General features: G+C 38.2%; 1 protein-coding gene across 1 annotated transcript in view; it reads left to right on the forward strand.

The window, feature by feature from the left end:
- LOC113496115 overlaps positions 1-21458 on the forward strand; it is a 23803-nt gene continuing 2345 nt past the window's right edge. The window contains exons 1-2 of the mRNA XM_026875233.1: positions 1-479; positions 15507-18115. Coding sequence (XP_026731034.1) covers positions 15507-18115 — 2609 coding nt within the window. The 5' untranslated portion in view covers positions 1-479. The remainder of the gene's footprint in view (positions 480-15506; positions 18116-21458) is intronic.

Genomic DNA, 21458 nt, shown 5'->3' on the forward strand with positions numbered 1-21458 from the left:
GTCTATAAAATACATAATCTTCACAAACTGGACACAAAATAAATCATCTATATGAAGAGAAAATATCCAAAACCGATATGATGTAACGAGACCCAGATTCACATCGAATGGAATGTTCAAAAAAATTGTCAAAATCTTCACACCATCCCACCTCGGTGGAGAGTTACACAACACGAGGTGCGCCGGCGCAGCTCTCACCGCCAGTCGCACCTGACGCGCCGGCGCGGACACCGACAACACCCGAGCACGCACGAGGCCGCACACCGCCGCCAAACAACCGCAGTACTACATACTACTCACAATCATTCTTTAAGTGGTTTCATATAAATTAACGGATTTTGTTATTGCTTTTGATAATTTTTGTAAGTGTGCTGAGCTTGGGATCCGAGTGAGAGTGGTGTGAGGAAAGTGAGTGCAGGCGGAGCATGCGCTTGCGCCGCTGATATTTTCACTTTCTACGCGACGGGACATTGCGCACTGTGAGTATACTTACTATAGTACCCTCGTGTTATGTAATGTTTGGACTTTCTGACACGCCGCCGCTGGCCGCTGCTAGTGCCCGGCCGGTCACAAGCCGCAGCAAATTATTATGAGTAAATTAAAACAATATAGAAAATTAAAGGTGCAATACCCTCTCATAAATTGCTCTACAGTCTACAAGTCCAGGAACAAAATTCATAAATGAAACAATACCTATTAAAATAAAATTAAAGCAATGAGATAGAAATACAGACAGAATTTTAACTCTTGAAAAAATAACGATATTTTATACAAAACAATCAAATATACTTCCTTTTCTTCCATAGAGCTATGAAAATACCCTTTCACTTTAAACATTAAGGATTGTTCTTAAATATGCAACTCGTGAAATGCGCCTGCGCCGGGGTCCTTAATACGTCTTTCGTGTTGACAGCCTTCACAGATAAAATTCTCGATTTATGGCCCAAGTCCTTAAGGTCTAAAAAGGGAGTAAAAAGTAAGGCTAATAAAGGAGAAGCTTTAGATCACGATCCTCATTCCGACGCGCGCTGGGCGTCTATAGCCCCATACACAACATACATTTCATGATGACCACCCACACGTACAAAATTGAACACCGAGCAAACAAACATAGTTAAGCCGCACTTAAACTTGCAAATAAGGAAAACCATCTCGACATCAAGAACTAATAATACGGAGACCACCCTTAATCTCAACTATACTAAGCCTCTACAAGAAGCATCCTTTGTCCAGCAACAGTTAGAAAATTACTTTAATTGAAGAGAAAGATGACTCGACTCGCAAACGTTTAAGGATAATTCTCGTTAAAGCTGTTTTTACAACAACATTGACCGAGGATCGACCTACATACGGCGCATAATGAGCGAGTGAACATTCAACAGGCAAACGATTAAGAAACGTTGGGAAACATTCACTGCAATAAACAGTTTGATCGTGGCCGGAATACATAGCTAACAGAACTGCATGCGGGGATAAATAAACACCAAATAATAGCAGTTCAATATTAATAACAGTTCCGTAAAAGTCTGATCAATAACATTATGTAACTTGATACGGACCTGTATGTTAATATCTGTATCTCATAAATATTGCTAACCATAACTCGTAAAATACGTAATCTGTAATGAAAGTAACGTATTTTACAAAAAAAAATTGAAGTATTTCCTAAGTAGCAAGTCCGTAGTAAATGCGAGTAGGATTCGCGACTCTGAACGTTTCGTGCAAATAGGCTAAGGAATGAAAGACCATATCGATCGTGCTTCACTTAGATTTTTATTATTTGGCATTATGGTGCCCACGGAAATACATAATCTTTGTAAATTTTAACTCCCTAGCTAGCACAAGGTACAGCCTAGTGACAAATGAAGAGATCGGCAGCGAAGCCTGAGTAATAGGGTTCCGTTTTTACCCTTTGGGAACGTACGGAACCGAAACAAGGATTACTTTGTTCATTTCATTAAGACGTTTATTATAACCTTGTTAAAGAACTCGTCCTATTTCTTACTTCTTACATTGAAAAACTAGAGTTAAAAGAAGCTGTGACTTGTTCAGCAACCGCTTCACTCAAAGGAAAGTAGCATCTGTGTAATATTGAATCAAGTTATCGCTACGTATAATACTCAATATTATTCCACACCGCTTTTGTTTAATTTGTCTGACCTTAGCTAATTTATATGTAATCGCTGTCCTAGAATCCTCAGGTCACAGTGTGTCCTCGACAGTTAAATGGCGTCGTTAAGTGAAGAGCTCGTTAACACGGCTTACTACAGAACGTAAACAATCACGAAACCAGTTAAACATGAACCACCTCCGCACCACGAGGTAAAGGAATGGGGGTTCTATGCATGCTGTTAACTTATCAATACGACTATAATAACCATAAACGCTTATATTTATATGGATTGGAAACCTGAGCTTTCTGTTCAAATAACAGTGTTTTAACAACAGTAGAGAAACAGAATATGATATTATGTTTATCGTTATTATACAACGTGACGATGACCACATAAAATAAAACTAAAAAAAAATAGAACTGCTACATCCATGACTTCATAAAATTATCGTTCCTTCTAGCAGAAATACGTAATAAGAAATACTTGTGCAATTTAAGTAAGTAAACAAAACAACGCATCATTAGTAGTATCAGACTATCGGTAAAAGAAAAACTAGAGTACAAAAGACAGATTTTACAATATTAAATTGTCACCGAAATTAAAAAACCGAGATCAATGCAGTTACAAATATGAGTCACACACTAATCCGCGCACCAAGAGCGCAGCTTTTCCTCATTCGATCGATATTGTGAAACAAACAACAATGGCTGGAACAAAAGAAAATCGCACAAAAAGTTCTCCGATCGGCGGCAGTTGTGTAAGAGATCAGTTCTCGTGTGAAACCTGACTTACGTCACTGAAACTGGGCCAGCACACCTGACGTGTCTGATCGACTTTAACTACATCTGTATAGCCTTTTTTGTTTTGTTTTCTCTATCGTTTCGGTGTTTTGTTGTTACTTTGGCTTATGATTTTTAATAATAGCAGAAGCGGGAAGCCAAGATTAAATCTACGTCGCGAAGGATGCTGAAATGAGTTTAGTAATCAAAACAGTAGCAAAAGCAGAATGTTAAAAAAGGAAATAATTTACATCAAAAGTGTAGATTTCCGATGCGATTTATGTAAGACGTTACCGAAAACAGTCCATTATAATAACTGTTTCAATTTTAACACCTGAAACCACTTTAACCGAGATCAAAATTGAAAACTCAAGAAAAGAGTGCAATTAAGTGGATCTATTGAAAGTAAGGCGGGTAGTTACGCACTGGTTCACTGCGCATGCGCGGCCCGCGGCCCGGAGTCACACGCTTCAGTAGGCATCGCTACAGCTTGTTGTTACACAAATACTACAGTTTTTGTGTAAACACTGTTAAACGGTAGCTTCAACTTTATCTATTGCCTTATTAACCAGCTGTGATATGGGGTTAGTGCAAGAAAAAAAAGGCACATAAATAAAAATTCTAAAAAGTTATTGTATTCAGACAAATCATCAAGGCTTAGCATATTTTTTATGCTGTGTTCTCCATATTCTATTTCTGTTCGGCGTAACCAAAAACTCTTTCTGCCCAATCCTAATTTCATTCCTTGAAGTAGGACTTTTTAAGGCTTCTGCCATCCTACAAATTATTGAATCTCCAAATTGTGTTTGTAAAAGTACAAACTAATTACCTGATATGTAATTACCGCTGTCAAAAAATTGTACATAATTATGTTTTAAATGTGCAAGATTTAAACTCCTCAATGCAGTAATACCTACTTGTAGTTAAATAAAACCTTATTTTTTTATAAAGTGAAATAAAACTGTCTACACTTAACACCACCTTAAATCAAGAATAAAAAGTTATCAACAAAGCTACCAGAGACGTACCACAAACAGAAATAATAGGCTGTATACTGAAATAAATTAACCTCAAACAGCGAAGATAATCTATGGCGTCGTATATAGAGCGAGACCAGATAAGAAACGCTATTAAAATAGTAAACACCATAGTATTCGTGTCGGCAGAAAACCATCAAAATTATAACGACGAAACCGAAAGTTAATTAACTGTTACAACTAGTTTGTGGTACCTGGTACAGTCGACCACACTGGTTGAAAAAACTGCATTCAAAATCAAACCTAAAACCCTTGATATAAAAGCGCTAATTTATAAAATGTTATGGATAATATGCGGTTGACGGTACACTAACCTCGTATTATTTTGTTTTGGAATTAAAGCCGGCGGCGAAATACCTTCTCATTACTCGAGGCCGAGCTGATTTAGAAATAGATTTAATCATATGTTATGGCAAAAAAAAGTCGTGGAAAAAGTATTACGCGGTTATAGGTCAATATCAAGTTACAGATCTGGTTGTACGCGAGAATCAGGTTAATAAGCATCTGCATGTATCGCTGTTATATTACGTTTAATCTGACCCTAATATTTTTAAACATTAACGAAACTAGAAAACTAAGCTTTTCAAATAGCCAATCCACTTATATAACTTGAATTTCAAATCTAAGGTTACACCTAACTCTACCACACTGCCCTGTGTATAACCCGCGATAACCTGTGGCCCGTGATCTCACTTTCCAAGTTTCCATCGATTTGCAGCCACGAAATCGATAAACGTACGATATTTAAGTAAGATTACCGTGAATGCAAGTTTTAGAGACCTTCCATCATCTGCTGAGGAAGCGAGAGGTCGCTCTACCCCCTGTAGAACGATGTCTCTTTTCCACAAATGCAATAGTCACCTTTGAAGATGGTGGTAGGATGTCAGATAATCTCCATAAATACAAGTAGAACATTGATACAGCATGGGAACCATTTAATAACAGAGCCGAGCCTGCTTTCGCCGTGGTTCAGATTGCCATGGAGTAATCAAAGGAAGGTCACAAAGCACAGATGGTTTGAACTTTCAGCTTTAATCAGGAGTTTAATCTAATCTTAATCATATATTATTTATAGAATTAGCCATTACTTTGCCGGAAGTCTAACTGTTTGTATGTACATTAGTACGCCATAGCTGTAAACTCCGCTCATTACGTGTAATATTCGCTAATGCGTCGTTATCGCAACTGAAAGTATCCAAACACATTAATTACGCAATCTAACGGACACTCGTGTGTGATGTCTGAGAAATAATAAACACTCATATTATCATCAGAATTAAGCACATTAAGTAATCAAACACTATTATAAACACATCTCAAAGATTATCCACACTTTGATTACTTTATCAACGTGAAATACCCACTTAGAAGAAAGTGTAACGCTTTATTGCAAGTACGGCAATATACTCTAATTCTATACTTAGTTTAAGATCGTGTGAAAATCCGAAATCGTCGAAATGGTATTTCACAGCATTCATGAAATATTGCGCGAAACAACAGCTTTTATGTCGAACTCCAAAATGTTGCTCTCTAATTAGTAATTACAACTCGCGTACATTAATTTCTTGAACGTGGGAACCGTTGCTCGGCTAACTTCGTCTTGCATCGTGCTCGTTCGGGTCTGCTCGTGCAGAGTCGGGTGCTGTCGTGCGCGGCGGCGACCAATCAGCGTAACATGACGCAACTGCTTTCACTAGCGCCCAAAGCAAACACGTCGATCGATTTTGTAATTATATTGGAATGCGATGCTTTCTTATTTGGATTTTGATTCGGTTTCCTTGGCGTTATGCAACGAGGCCTTCGTATGTATCATAATACTTCCGTTTTTTAATACTAGTTATTGTTAAGTTGGTCAAATGTTAATGTAACTCGTACGTAATCGATGACAGCTTCAGAGAGTCTTGTTTTGATTTGTTTACAAATAATATGGATACGTGTAACTAATGTTCCGGTAACGTGTAGCACTTTAAGCTCAACTTATTAATCGATTAGTCACGGATACATGTACTTTTGATTGGGTAACCAATTAATATTTTTGTTTTTGAAAAAAATAAAACACATTAGATTTTTTTTCAACTTTTGTCTAACATCTAGGCTTATTTTTATACGTGTCACAGTACAAAAGTGAAGCTTCACAAGAAATCCTATTTCTTCAGCAGCCTGTAGCCCCCTGCCCCAGTCGCCACTCGCTTGCCACACCGCACTGAAGTCACGCTTTTCGAATCAACTTGATCAGCACGCACAATAAACACCTGCTCTGCGCCTGCGCACGACTCTAATTGTTATTTATATGAAAGGCGCCAGTCTCGTTCATTCAGTTTATTCAATAAACATAAACCTACTTCAGACCATTACTTCACCGTAATTAAAATCATTAAAAGAATTTTAAAATTTGACACTATTTTACAGAGAACCAACGCATCATAAGTAACTAATATAATTTAGTTAAGGCTTTAAGAACACAATGTTTTTGTAAGTTACTTCATTGCTAGAGGTTTTAATTATTGTTTACAACTTTTGCCAATAATAATAAAATAATGTTTCATGCCCATGAGGTCGAAGAAATTTATAGTACAGCATTAACAAATCTGACTGGACAATTGAATTATAGTCTTTAATTAAAGTAAAAAGCATACAAGACACTACATTAAATACCAATAATATATTGTAACGTGACAAATATATTATTAGTATACTTAAGTAAATAAATAATATAAATGCTTAACGAGGCGCGGATCCCGAGTCCTGCGCAGGCGCGGCGGCGCGCGGCGCATGCGCGGTCACCTCGACACTGATTTATGACTCACTTCATACGAAGCGAGTGTGTAATGTTTGTTTGCCTCTTATTTATGGACTTTCAGATTTCTTGCCTCTTCATTATTTACTGATTTACCTTAAAAGACAATTCACCGTTGAGAACTTATTTTATATGCAGTTGTTTTGTGTGCGTTAATACAACTAGATGCAAAGCTCGTAGTTCGAGTGTTGTGAGTACCACACTGACCTTTGACGCAGAAATTTCAAGCTTATTTGAAGTTTGCTATCTACGATCCGAATTAAGTCTATCTTGTTAGGCTAAAACGTTAACATCTTCAATGACTTATGAGTAATCCACAAAAATCCGTAGCACTTCGTAGCACATTTTCTATCAGCCCTACGAATCAGTTACGACTAGAAAAAACTTTTACAAACAACACCTACAATTTACAAATTACTACAGGCCCTGCTAACAAGCAAGCAGAACAAACAAGCTCGGTTCGTTATCTGCTCCCTCAAACGTAAAACATAATTAAACTTAGTAAGAGCAACACTCCAACATTAAGAAAACAAAACATTACGAGTATCTCAACTATCTGTTCATCAGGTAATTAAAATTAGCTAATGACCGCGCTCCGGCGCAACGGACACTGCGCAAGGAAACGCAGAAGGCTCATTAATTTAAATGAAACGGATTAATTTGTGCGATTAGTCGGAGATGCTGAACTAGCTTGTTAATTACACAAATGCTACACAAGTTAAACAATAAGAACTAAACTAATAGGATTTTAATTATGATCTGCACATATTAGTCATATTTTTGTTACTCTTCTACTCAAATCAAATTGAAATAGACTAGGGAGGAAGGGGGAACTAAACTATATACATACAGTTAGTATGAATATAGGACACGTCCGGGTCTCTTTTTGCTTGTCTAATAACGAGTATTAATATAATTTTAAATATGAGTTGGAAGTCGGATAAGCTGTCATTGCATGTTCAACTGAATCCAATGACGTTGGAAATCAAACCTAAACATAACTTGGGGAAAGGTTAAACTAAAATAAATTAAGACTATACGAAATTGTTGATATTCGAGGACTTAGAATTACATGATCTACCAAGTGAACCTTCTATTACTTATAACAAACAGTGGCACAGATGCGCAGGGTGCGGTCGTCGACCCGGTGGCCGGTCGCCATGGAAAGTGAAATCCCTGCAGCCCTAGAAAACGAGAGTTACGCCGACTTCTCATATATTATACATATAAATAAATACATATGTATATGACGTACACTTTGGGCATGTTTACCAGCACTAAAAGGAGAGAAAAACTTAAGGTTTCCTGTGCACGATACAAAAAGAGATTTTCCATAATTTTGCAATATATCACTTCTAGTATATTGCAAAAAAATAAATTGTTTGCTTAATATCGTTGCGATCACTAATACCAATAAGTTTCTAAGAGCTATGTCAAGAACCGTAAAGTTTCATTGTTAATACAAACAACTTATTTATAACCTGCATCACACCACATTGTATCATCATGTTCTCAACAAGATTGCACAATACAAAGCGTTTCCCAGCAAAAAGTTTTCCCCACGGATCAATGACTCACTCCACTCGACAAAAATAGCAAAATAAAGCAAAAGAAACCTTTCTATTAAATGGGGTCAAAGACATCGCGACACCGCTGAGGAAAATTTAATAACAGCCTACAATATAGGTCGGATTTCTAGCCGTCACCCCGTGTGAACGGAGGCTGGGGCGCACAATGCGAGGAAAACGCGCAGCGCCGCACAATGTGTGAAACACGCGACCCACATACATCCCCGGCTGGTTATGAAAACTATTTTAAAAGTTTCATTTCTCCGCTTATATTTTATACAGCTTTTATATACTTATGATACAAGTGAAAAGGCATGGGTTTTCTCGAAGAACATTTCCCAATTACTACATATGCCTGATGGTTGGTTAACATCTAGTTCAATTCTAGTTTTCAGAAAACATAAACTTAACAATGCGCCCTTTTTAAAGTCTATTTACAGGCAGGTAAACCAGTCCCCATAATTCATAGTAAACTGATTAAAACTTATTATTTACGCTAAAAACAACTCATTTGAGCACAAAGTCCATTATTACGCCAGCAATATTTTATAGTTTTCCTGTAAATCATCTCTATTAGACATTACATCAACGAGAAAGTTAAAACGAACACTTTACTAGAAAAACATTTAGTTTAGACAAATGTCTCGTACATTACGTGAGTGAGCTTAGCTTGTTGCCATTTACATAACATAGTGTTCAGTGTTAGCGGTAAACTTGAAAGTGAATATATTTGCACGCTGGACGTTTGGTAAATGTCGGCTGACCTCGGGACCCCGGGATAGTGCCGTCAAAGAAAGTGTCAAGCTAATGGCTCGCACGTTTTATTAGAAAAGATAAACAACTACATATGTTAATACGGCGACACGGCGGCATGTGCAACAAATCATTAATATGACGTGTGTGTGGGCTTTACGTGTCAAACAAAATTTTGATGCTTAGGTAAATAATAACTGAATATTTCTTTTATTTGCTGCAGTCACCGGTTATCTTCCTAATTACGGGAAAATACTAGTTAATTTTCAATTTCATTACGTAACAGATAACTTCGAGTACTTTTCTGACCGAAAAACAAAACACAATAGAACTGCTGAACATTCTATATTCATTTCTTAGCGTCCTATCTCAATAGGATACGAATAAATTAAAGTGTCATGCATGTCACGTTACAGTCCCTCTCACAGATCGTACTCAGCGATACAGAATATAAATCAAAGTGCAGTACATGTGTCGGCGACTGTACATTTTCACTGAACGCTCTGATTATTGCGGTGAATCGCACTACAATCATACGACAGGAGAAATTAAAACTAACGTGAAGCCCGAGTGGAGTGACGCCCGAACATTATACTCGTATCATAATTACATAGCGAGCCAGTAATTAGAGACATTAAACACGGGAGGGTGACAACCCGGTTACCGCAATCGTCCAGGTTAACAATTGTTTTTCTGAGAGGAGTATCAATCTGCTTGCAGATGGACTACGTTGGTGCGAACTACTTAAATTCGACTGAGTAATACTCATTCTAATAATGATTATAGATCGAATCTATTTCTATTCTTTTTAACCCAATACAAAGAGGAAGAAGTTCTCGATTCGTCTGTTTTATTATGTTTGCTAGCTCAGGGCTTCGGACTAGAATCTAGTCGGTAAAACCGTGTAAGTAGGTGTAAGTTTGATTAAATTATATATGTTAGGTTATAAGTTTTTGTTTAAAAAAATATATTAGCTTCTATAATGTACATATTTGTGACAAACTTTGCAATTCGATGAAAGCTAATTAATTATTTTAATCTAATTCTATTGTTAAAGGGTACAAACAACTATTTATTAATTTACTACGGGATTCTATCTTCGACTTCATTTAACAACAAAACAAACGTGACATCATATGACACAACATTATGTAAAGGCCATCTTAGGTATAAGGCCGGTGACCTAAGCCGGCCTAGGTCTTAAACGTGCACAATACGCGACGCGATCGTAACTCCGACGGTTATAGCTGTACGTGACTTCAAATAACATTAGCAATGTAGCATTGAAATTTTATGGCCAACCATTTTTTGCACCTAATTGAATAATTAATAATAATCTAATAATCTTCCTTTACTAAAAAGAATAGGAACAATTCACAATGCACTAATTTGATACAAAAGAGTTTACAAAATTTGCAACCTCTGCCCCCCAAAGTCATTATGTTTTGGGAGTCATTGAAATATACCTACAACATTGTGGATTTATGTTAATAATTGAATACGCATTTAATTTACAAACTACTTCTTAACCAAACAATAAGACAGTACGCACCGGAAACATTTCCCACATCCCATGCGTAATGAGCCACTTACCACCTAAGTAAACCAAGTCAACGTGGAAGCGAGACAACGCATAACATGTTGTATAGCGCCATCACTCTCCCACAATGGTAAAATACTTTTGTTTTGTTATATAGTGGTGGTAGAGTGTCAGATGTGAGGATAGCAGAGTTACTAGAGCATAGTTAATTGTGCTTGTTGAACCTCGCGGTAACCTCGCCGCTGCCTTCGTGCGTTTGTATTGGGAAAGCGGCAGTGAGGCTTATCATATATCTAGAATTTACGTCGGTAATATGTTACAAAACAAACAATAAAGTTTGCCTACAAACTATATACTACAAAAGTTAATTAACTTTACGACATTAGTACTTGGTCGGTACGAGGAAACAAGATATTTATAAATAACCATGTCTCGATGATGAGAATAAAATTAACCAATATGATGAAGCTAATTCGAGGATGAAGATACAATACTAATCAATAAGATAAAGGAAGAAAGCCGCTAGAGAACATCTCATCAAGTCAAACGTAATTAACTGTCATATAAAAAGCGATGAATGGGAAAATCTAAAGTGAATAGTCGTTAAGCGTCCATAGTAATGATAATAATTGACCCATCAGCGAAGTGATCGACAATCACTCAATAAGCAACATTTACATCCCGCCTTATACGGCCGCGTCGGAGGTTTCACTGCGCATGCGCCGGCTGTGACGACACGACACGGACACGGGACGACATCGTCTGTGGTGGAGTCTTTGATTGTACCGAGACCCGTCTCCCACTGTGAGCTAAGCTATATAGCACTATAGCATGCGTATGTCAGCGATAAACTCATAATGATGCTACTTTTCTATTCTTCAAATACTAAAACTCCGGTTTGGTTTTAAATAATTTCATTTTTTTTTCATTATGATTGCTTGCTATACGATGACATAAGCGACAGTGCAGCGCGAGTATAATTTAGAATACTTTGACCTCTTGGACTTTGTGTAAGAAGTCATTTAAGTATAATTCAGCATCATCTAAAAATACTTAACAAATGCATCATTAGTTACTTTTCGTTGGTTTTATTATACGCACCGTAAGGTAAAAATATATATTATATAATAAAACTCGATTAATGGTGGTAATTTATTTTGTAGTAGAATAAATAGCGTCGTATTTTACTATAATTTACATTTTTCTTTACAAGAACATTATTGAACATTATTGCGACTCGTATAGTGAGGATGAATGGATTTTATGACTCGTTTCAAATTATTATTAGATAATTTATAATTATGATTTATTCATACTAAAATGTAAGACATGACTTGCACGAGGCTCTTCAACAAAAACGTTAATAGCTTCAAAGTTTATAGTCTAGCTATCTCCTCGCTAGATGTGAAGTGTCGGCCTGCTTACTTCCTGCAGTGACTAAACATAATGACACTCACATATGTACAAGTTTCACCTCTAATAGGACAGCACTAATAGCCCACTAATCAGGTTTTTTACCGAAACGATGCGATTGCGAATAATCGATTCGTAATACTTACCGATCAATCGGTAGAAAGCTTGGAAAACATGTTAATTTATAAGAAAAACCGAGCAGCAGACGTCGCTATCCTGGATATGTTATTGTCAAGTTGTCGAGGAAAGAAGTTGATAATTACACTTTTTAAACGACTACTCACCGACTTACTTACATTCAGTAATTAATTATTTGTTAACGTAATACAAATGTATATAGTATCGATTTATTCTAATTAAAACCCAAAAAAAAATTGAGAAAAAAAATTAATGTCATTTTTCATCACCCTTAAAAGTTTTTTAACAGAACTGTTAAATAATATGCCTACTCTTTTTTAAGTTCTTCACCAGACTATGCTGGCCAATAGTCTCATATGCCAATGAAGGGGCCTATGACATTACATAGCTAACTACAAAACATCCTGTATCCATATTTCTCTTTTTTTGATAAGGCGGGAGAATCCTCATGGAGACCCACTCCCTCGGGGGAGGAAATGGGTAGTGTCAGACTCTTACTGACTAAACCTGAACCGCCGTGTTACGTCATCCGCGTTGTTGTGTCGGTGTATGCGTCGCAATCCCTCATACACCGACCGCGGGGTATCCATACTTCCCTACCATCACCAGTAGACAGGTCGCACTCGAGCCGACACTAATCAATGCTCGCTCACGTGCACGAACAATACTTACGTGTGGGCGGCGCACGCGCAGCATTCTATGCCACGACACGAACCAATTTAGTGTCATACCACACATAATATCTGGGTGTAATTTATCTATAATATGTATGTATTTAGAAATATATAAGAAAGTTTATCAGTTGTCTGGTTACCATAACACAAGCTCTGCTTAGCTTGGGATCAGATAACCGTGTGTGAGTTGTCCCATGATATTAAAAAAAAAAAAAAAAAAATATTGTGACAATGGTGCGTATTTACGACTTTAAATTGTTTTCGTTTTTCATGCGCCGGTAATAGAAACCACGTCTATACTATAGTTACAGGTTTAATGACTCTTGGTTTCTTAAGAACACATCACTATTATATTATCAATTTATTGATATACTAGCTGTCCCAGCCAACGTTGCTATGCCATATGAAAATAAGGGTATGAAAAAAATAGATGTTGTCTGATTCTCAGACCTACCCAATAGGCACCAGAAAATTTCGCGAGAAACGGTCAAGCCCTTTCGAAGGAGTTCAATTACGTAGACCATGATACGAGAATTTAATATACCTATATTAAATTTTGATCTGACTTGAAAGCTACTAAGCTGACTATGAAAGTAAATAGACAATCTTTCATAACTCAGAAATCGGGTATTGAAATCCATCCATAAATCGTAGGCAATAAAATTAATGAGAATAACTTTACAAAACGAGATAAATGGTATATTTAAATAATTACACCATCACTGTAATCACCGCACACGCTGACACCAATCAATTGTTCCCCACATCATTATGTCACGCGGTGATTACTACGTGTCGACCAATAATATCTGTGAGTCGTAAACGTAATGATCTGTTGGGTCACGCCGAGAACTATTTTTGTAGAGACCATTAAACTTTCTTTACAAGCTACATAGGTTACCTAATAGTTATAGTACAAGATGGTCGTGTTAAAAGTAAAAGCTCTGTAGTCAATAAACAGATCGTTATTATTATTATTATCTATTGCCTCGCTTCACATTATAAACACTGACACTATAATTGTCGAGATATAGCTAATTGTGTACTAAGCCGACAGTACTTAGAGGTTAATATTAAAGAAACAGACCTGAGACCGTTGGTGGCATACATTATGAGATCAAATCATCTTTTTTGTGAAGAAGTTACTTACACTTGATAGGGAGTGGTCGTTCTGCTTCGAGAAATAAAATGGGAGTAGGGTAGTTGTTCAGCAGGTCTGATCCAAGAGAGTCAACGGGCAGTAAAAGGGGGACTCTCCTGTTTTACCCAAATCGGGAAGAGTTATTTGATGATTTCCCATCGCATAAAATAAATAAATCGGGGTTATTCAGGGTTATCTGTAATATAACGCCCTTCAGATACCTGCAAGGCTGCACTACCCTTACTACCCGAAGACTTTAGGTTCCCAGTGGTTAATGTTACTTGAATGCTTGTGAAACTCCCGCAAATGTGGGTTGCGCATTTTGACGTTAATATCTTCAGATAGATATTTGCGATGCCTTGTGGGATAGGCTACAATATTTGTTCGACCTTCAAGCTAAATCCATGTATACTACTAGGGGAAAGTCAAAGTGTAGAGCACCGTCTTAATAATACGTCGGTTAACCAAGTGCCGTATATAGTGTAACAGACACACTCCATCATCATGACTGTTAGAAACCCACACGCCTACACTTTTCTTCTTTGCTTTCTACACCAATATCTAGATATAGAATCCGTACAATTTCACTTGACGATCATCGTAATATATTCTTTAGTTATTATAATTGTGTCTACAATTTTTATTACAACTCGGCGCTTAAAAGTACTTACAAAGGACCTCAATCTATAAAATGAAATAAAATATCTAGTTTGACTGCAAATAGAATGAATGTTTTCACTTTTATATGTCAAATAACTTATAAGCTAGTGAGAGTCGACATTTCCCATCAAGCAGGCTACCCTGAGAAGAAATGTCGATAAAACTCAGGAGAATTTTCATCATCATCGTCTATTAGCTTTTATTACATAAAGCGATCATGAAATATGTTGTAGGTAAAGGTTTACGAAATAATATGAACAATTTTAAATAAAACTGTAATATTCCAGAATTTAACTATTTGTTCCTTTCAAACAGAATTTTAGTGGAGCAAGTTGCATGAGTCTTATAAATACACAAACTCAGGTGGCTCTCGTAGTTGTAACAGTCAAGCCACATATCTGACCTCATTTAACTTTGTGATAACCTTATTTCCCATTTAGGCGCATTCCATAAAGTGAGCCTACCTCAAAGATAAGAATATAACTCATTTGGTCAACAAACAAATGACTGTCGGTTTGAGTGACAATCAGTATAGGTATCAAAAATAGAAACATGCTGTTTGGTTGACATAAAAAGCAAATCACATCAATGAAACAAATCGACCACAAAGTATGATATGAGATAAGTAATTACACACGGTCTTCAAACTGGGCGCAAGAAAAAGTAACTCTCATAAAAACTTAACTTATAGGAAGTAAAAATGTAGAAACCATCTACCGTGAAGTGTATTCAAACAAATATAAATTACTCACTTTCACTTAAATATATGAAGTTTATAGAACGTTAATTAAACATATAATTATAAAATTAACTATGTTGTATTTAGGTAATAAGTAGTGCAATTGTTACAGATGACACACATAAGTTAACGATTTCCTTGTTGTTGTTCCAGATGACTCCCGTGATACGGCTCGGCGCCATCCTGTGGCTGTTCTGCGCCGCACTAGCAGAAGTCACAGAACAAAACACCACGACCACCACGAAGGCGATACGGACCACGATCCTACCGTCCAGAACCACGAGAACAGAACTCAAGGTGTCCAGGAGCCTGAACCCTCTAGAAACACAAACACTCAACGTGAGAACGAAAGCAGGACATGTGACGCAACTCATTGTTAAGAAAAAGGACAAGTCTACCACTCACCATGCCAGTAGCACTACTCCTGAACCCACGACTGTTTCGATAAAGACAACAGTATCAGTCTTCAACAGTACCTCCGATGAAAACAAAAATAAAACAGAATCGAGGGACCAAAGAAAACTGAACTTCATGGGCGCAGTAAACAGCGATCTAGCTGGATATGACTACTACATGAACCGAAACAAAAACGCTGAGGAGCCCACCGATATCAAGGCGGAGTACGGCAACTGGTCGCCAGTGTCTGTGTACCCTGAGTCTCATATCCAGGAGGACGGAGGCAAACCCGACGCCGACCCTGACACTGCCAACTACTACCCCACGTACGACAATGAAAAGAAAACTGAAAACAAAAAGGTGTACATAACATCAACTAGCCTTTTAAACTACGGAGGTCCTATCAAAAGTTACAGGTTTGATCCCCACAATCCAGTCATAAAGAATGACAGAAACCCAGTCTACATTGAAGTCGTAAGCACTAAAGTTTCTGAAGGCGAAGGGAAATCGTACAAAGTACCGGATCCAGTTGTTATAAGTTCAGAACCTATGTACATAAAGAAAGCCATAGATAAATACAATAAGCGTGGTCGATCAATCCTTACTCTTGGTGAAGACGGCATTCCAGAAATCCAAGGTGTGAGGATGCCCGATGACGAGTCGGATAAAAAAACTTGGCGCAACGCTAGAGTTGTAAACGGAGAGCTCCTTCCTTATCCAGAGGGTTACACTCCACCGAAAGCTGTACCTGAAGCTGACGTGTATCCGGACGTCGCCGCCGCAGACCCCGCGCAAAGCTTCGGACCCTTCACCAAAGCAGACAACTTTGAACCAAAAGACGGCCCATTCACCAAATTCGATAATTTGAAATTCGAACCCTCTGACAACGGCCCGTATTTGACAAGTGATAATCCGACGTACTCATACAAACAGAAAAAAGACAATTATTATCTGAAATCCGGCTACGGTCCTTTCACCAAAGCTGATAATTCGAAAGTTGCAAACTCGAAACTCATCGAATATATTAAGCAGATAAACGAACAAGAATCGAAACGCGATTACTTCAGTGGCCGCAGCTCAAGGTCGCACAATGGCGATTTGGATTACGCGGAAAGCCACATCCAGAGACGTATGCTCCAACACACCGGCGAAGTCAACTTCCCCAACTCCGCCTTGTACACGCCGAAGAATTCTAAACCCGGTTTTGATGAAAGTGTTAGGAACCCGGTCCTGCAATACGCTCATCCTGATCTAGGAGTGCAGCCCGCGAAAGCGACTCGTGACGGTGTAGACGGCTACAAACTCGAAGAACGAAAAATTAAGTATTACACAAATAACGTGCCCAAGAGCGCGCACCCGTACCCTATGGAACCGGTTAACGGCTACGGACAACAACGTTCCCAGGCCAACATAAACGCTAACAAGTACTACGAAGACGAATACAACAAGTTTTCTTACTACGACAACAGCTACGCCCCCAGCCAGAGCGCCCCGCGGTACCCTTACAACAACTACGCTTACATTAAACGCGTGCCTGAGCCCTCTCTGTGGAAAAGATTTACTGACTCGATGAAGGACACGTTCAACTCCGCCAGCCAGACAGTGCAACAGTTTACCAAACCTATTATTGACCCCATTGCCAAAGTAACGCAACCCGTCTTCGACCCTATTGTAGAGGCAACTCAAAAGATTTCATCTAACTTGGGTTTGTACCCCTCGAACTCCATCCAAACACAGAGGTACGCGCAGGACAAGATAGGCGTGGTGGCGGCGGCTTCCGGAGCCCCTGCGATGTTACCGGCTATCGGACTGATGGCTGGCGGAGCTGCCCTAGGGCTCGGTGCAGTGGCTGTTGGGAGATTCTTAGACGTGAACCTAATGCGTAGCGCTGGTTTAAGTGAGGATGACATTCAGGACGAGATTGAGAAAGAACACAAACGTTCTTTTGGCAGTTCATACGACATAGACAGACAAATTCTAAGTACCCAAAAAATTTACGACGACAACTACAAGATGCCAAGTGAAAACGTATACGTTGTAATGTCACCTGACGGAGAAACCACACGTACCAAGCGTGATGTATTAAATTTCTTCCAAGAGCCAAGTTACCAAGGCGCTCGGTTACGGAGAGTGAAGCGAAAGCACATCACTAAGCGGTCTTTAAACGAGGACCTGCCTGACGACCTGCAACAGCTGGACAGTCCCGCAAGCCCGCAGTCCCTCACGTCAGCCGCCATGGACCTCGTCAAGCAGACTGACTGGAGGGACTCTCAGTGCGCCAAGTTCACCTTCTGTAAAGTGCTTACGTCACAGTCATCAGATTCAATCTTCGCGATGGAAAAGAAGATGGAGTCTTTATTAAAACTGTAAGTAAATCACCCTGACATTTTGTATTTCAAATAATTCATTTTAATAGCGCAGTTTGCCCTATAAGGTTGCAACAAGCAGAGGATTCTTGCAAAACTTCGGTCACGATATTCACTTTAAACCTTTGTAGTTGTAGCCTTTTAAACGATTTGATAAATACCAGTGAGAACGTGCTTACAATTCAAACATTATTATTAATAAAAGCAATATATCGTGATCGCGGGACAACACAAACATGTAATAACGTAAAACCAACAACGTAGTTACTGACCTAGGCAATAATATAAATTCAGAACTCAATCAGTAACTTGATTAATAATTAAATAAACTTATTTACATCAAATATTTTTTCGGATGATAGTTGTATAAAGAAATAACCAATATGATTTAAAACTAAAACCCGCAATGACTTCTTTCTCACTTCTTGCTTCGCCATAATCAGGTAAAAAAATGATCATTTGATTGCGTTTGGAACTGCTTCGAACACATAATGACGGTACTTAATGTTGTCGTTCAGTGAATCACTATCATTACACTAAGTAATGATAAGTTTACCTTACGCGTAGAAGCACAAACCACTTGACAAAGCTTGACACGTCTTCAAAAAAACATGATGATCAGGACATCAAAAATCATAAATAAATCAAACTTGTGCAGCCTCTCTTATGTCGTTACGTCATTTTACAAGTACAGGGCCCCGATTCTCCTATTTACTATGCCCGATTAATGAATGGCAATTGGATTATATTTGCAATTATTCCTTTTCCCTTGACAATTTTTCCAACTCAATGATTGGAAATTAATTGAATTGATCTTGAGTTTACAAGGCCCATACTGAATTTTCAATTATTGTGTAGGAAAAATGCTTAATAGAATACGAAAAGTGACATTTTAAGTCAATTTTCATTCATTAATCGGCCATTGCAAATAGCAGAATTGGGGCCCGGTCTTGTGTTCATTAAACTAGATCATTGCCAGCCGGACATAGTCCACAAATAAGGCTATTAGTGCCCTCCCAGCCCTGCAGTGTCGCGACGCGTGTCATTACATTAGGATACGTCCACACGAGTGAACGGGCATTAGAAACCGAGAGAAAGTGATGATTCGCCTCATCTGATGCGCGAGGCGCTGATAACGAACGATTACTTAATAATCATACTTTCAACTTCTTCCACATTTTTATATTTGTTTTATTCTCTAAGTTATTTTACACAATTAGATGCTAACATTCACGCTGGATAAACTGACGATTATGTTGTAACCAATGTTTTAAGATTTCAAATCCATTATTTGTTGTTTTTCCCACTATCTGAAGGTGCTAAGTAGTAAAAATATAATATTCTTTTAAATTTTTCTTAAAATATTAGATCACACCCAGATGGTGCATAATATTTATTTAAAACTGTTTTACAATATGCAAAGATCAATTTTGGACAACGACCTTGTGCGTGGGACGTTGTCTACAAATCGTCTGGTCTTAAAAATGGTCAAAATTAACCAACTCAGCTGTGAGTCGCGTCAGAAGGGCTCATAAAAACATAAAGTTCCTATCTCCGAAATAGCATACGTTTCAAAAGGGTTTCAACGTCGACTCACATAAATCCAACGTATTACCTACTTATGTTAGTACAAAGCCTTTACAAGCGCAGCTTCTTCACTTACTCAATTACTGTCATTACGCCATGTCCGCCATAAAATAGCGACATTTACATCAAAAAAGTAGTGACGTACTAATTCACGTGACAAACATTAACAGAGGTTACATTAGCATGCATTACGTGTGCACTTTCTCCCGCTGTCCATGTGTCCGTCACGTAACGCCGGCCGCGGCGCAGGCGCAACAAAACACGACCGTTTTGCTAATAAACACCGCGAGCTTCATGTCCTGCATCGTGTGCAACCAAATAGAGTAGAAATTTGTCGAAAGAATTTATTCAAATGACGAGTGACGTACAAATACCAGAGATTCGTTCGGGAATGCAAATTGCAAATATGCACGAAAGTGCTCAGTGAAATGGCTACATAAGAGGCAGAAAGTATGAAGAATCTTGAGTAAATGTTAATGTATCCGGTTAAACAACTGCTTGGTTGCAGTATTGTGGTATTTTGTGAAAGATAAATCTTTACAACCTCATTGTAACCATCTTGAAGTGTTCACTGTACCATAATTCCGGGTGGCAACCTCGTAACCTACTTAAATATATAAAAAAGATAGAGAAATCACAGAGTAAATAAATAAAACGTTCAAATATCGAGCGCGGTGCGGAATGTCCGGCTGAGCGGCGACGTAACACCACATAACCGTTGCGTCACGCGCGCGGACGCCGACAGCGATGACCGCCGCGCGCCGCACAGCCGGTACTGTGTCAAGCTGGTCAAGCACTTGTAACTTAATGTTGGCTAGTTTAATAACTTGGATATTTGACGCCTTAATTAATAGTTAGGTCTGAATTTAATAGACGTGATTACCAAATTGAAATGCAGTGCAGTAGAACAGATTCGATATTACTACACTGAATTTAATTAGTGTCTGTTTTTGAAATGGCATAATAAGCGACAGCCCCTCTTGACAATACCATCGTTAACATCAATAGAAAACGCTCTACTAAAGTATAGGGTCACATCTCTCTTAAACATCTTCATTAATGCCAGCATTTACTAACAACGCTTAAGACTGACGAGATGTAACTTGACTACAGGGACTCTGTGGATGGAAGCTTTAAACGTTTATCTCATAACGCAGGTTAAGATATCCACATCACCCACGATTCATAAAATCATAATATAAAATAAACTCTGACTTCTTAAATAAGTTTCAGTAAATCAATCAATCATTTTCCTTCGGCTGTATCGCTGACTTGTCATACGCACACTCTCAGACGGCTTGCCGCCAAAAAACGTAACCGCTTACGTAAGGAGGTGCGTTCGGAACAGGTGAAAGTGTTCCGCCCACATTCCGAACAGAGTTACATGTTCCGATCGAACTCGCGGAAATTTATTTTACTTTATAAATTGTTTTATGATCACTCGAATGGGAATAGTTTATTCATGTGTAATAGACGTAATGAACCTCCTTTGTAGGGCCCAGTCCATAGTATATCATATATTATTTCGAGCCGAATTTAAGCCGCCGCCGCCGCCGGAGGAATGTTGTCTTGGCTATATTCTGAGGCTGTACAGCCTTGAAAGTACTTTGAGCCGGTGTTTAGGACAAAACAGGTACATTACAGCGAAGTATCGGATATTATGCTAGTAGATTGAACGGAACATCAAATTGTAGATAGTTCTAAATTAAACATTAAATAATGACCCCATTTAAGTAGTGCAATTGACTAAGTCTAT

Source organism: Trichoplusia ni, chromosome 7, assembly GCF_003590095.1.
Source record: "Trichoplusia ni isolate ovarian cell line Hi5 chromosome 7, tn1, whole genome shotgun sequence".
Taxonomy (NCBI): domain Eukaryota; kingdom Metazoa; phylum Arthropoda; class Insecta; order Lepidoptera; family Noctuidae; genus Trichoplusia; species Trichoplusia ni.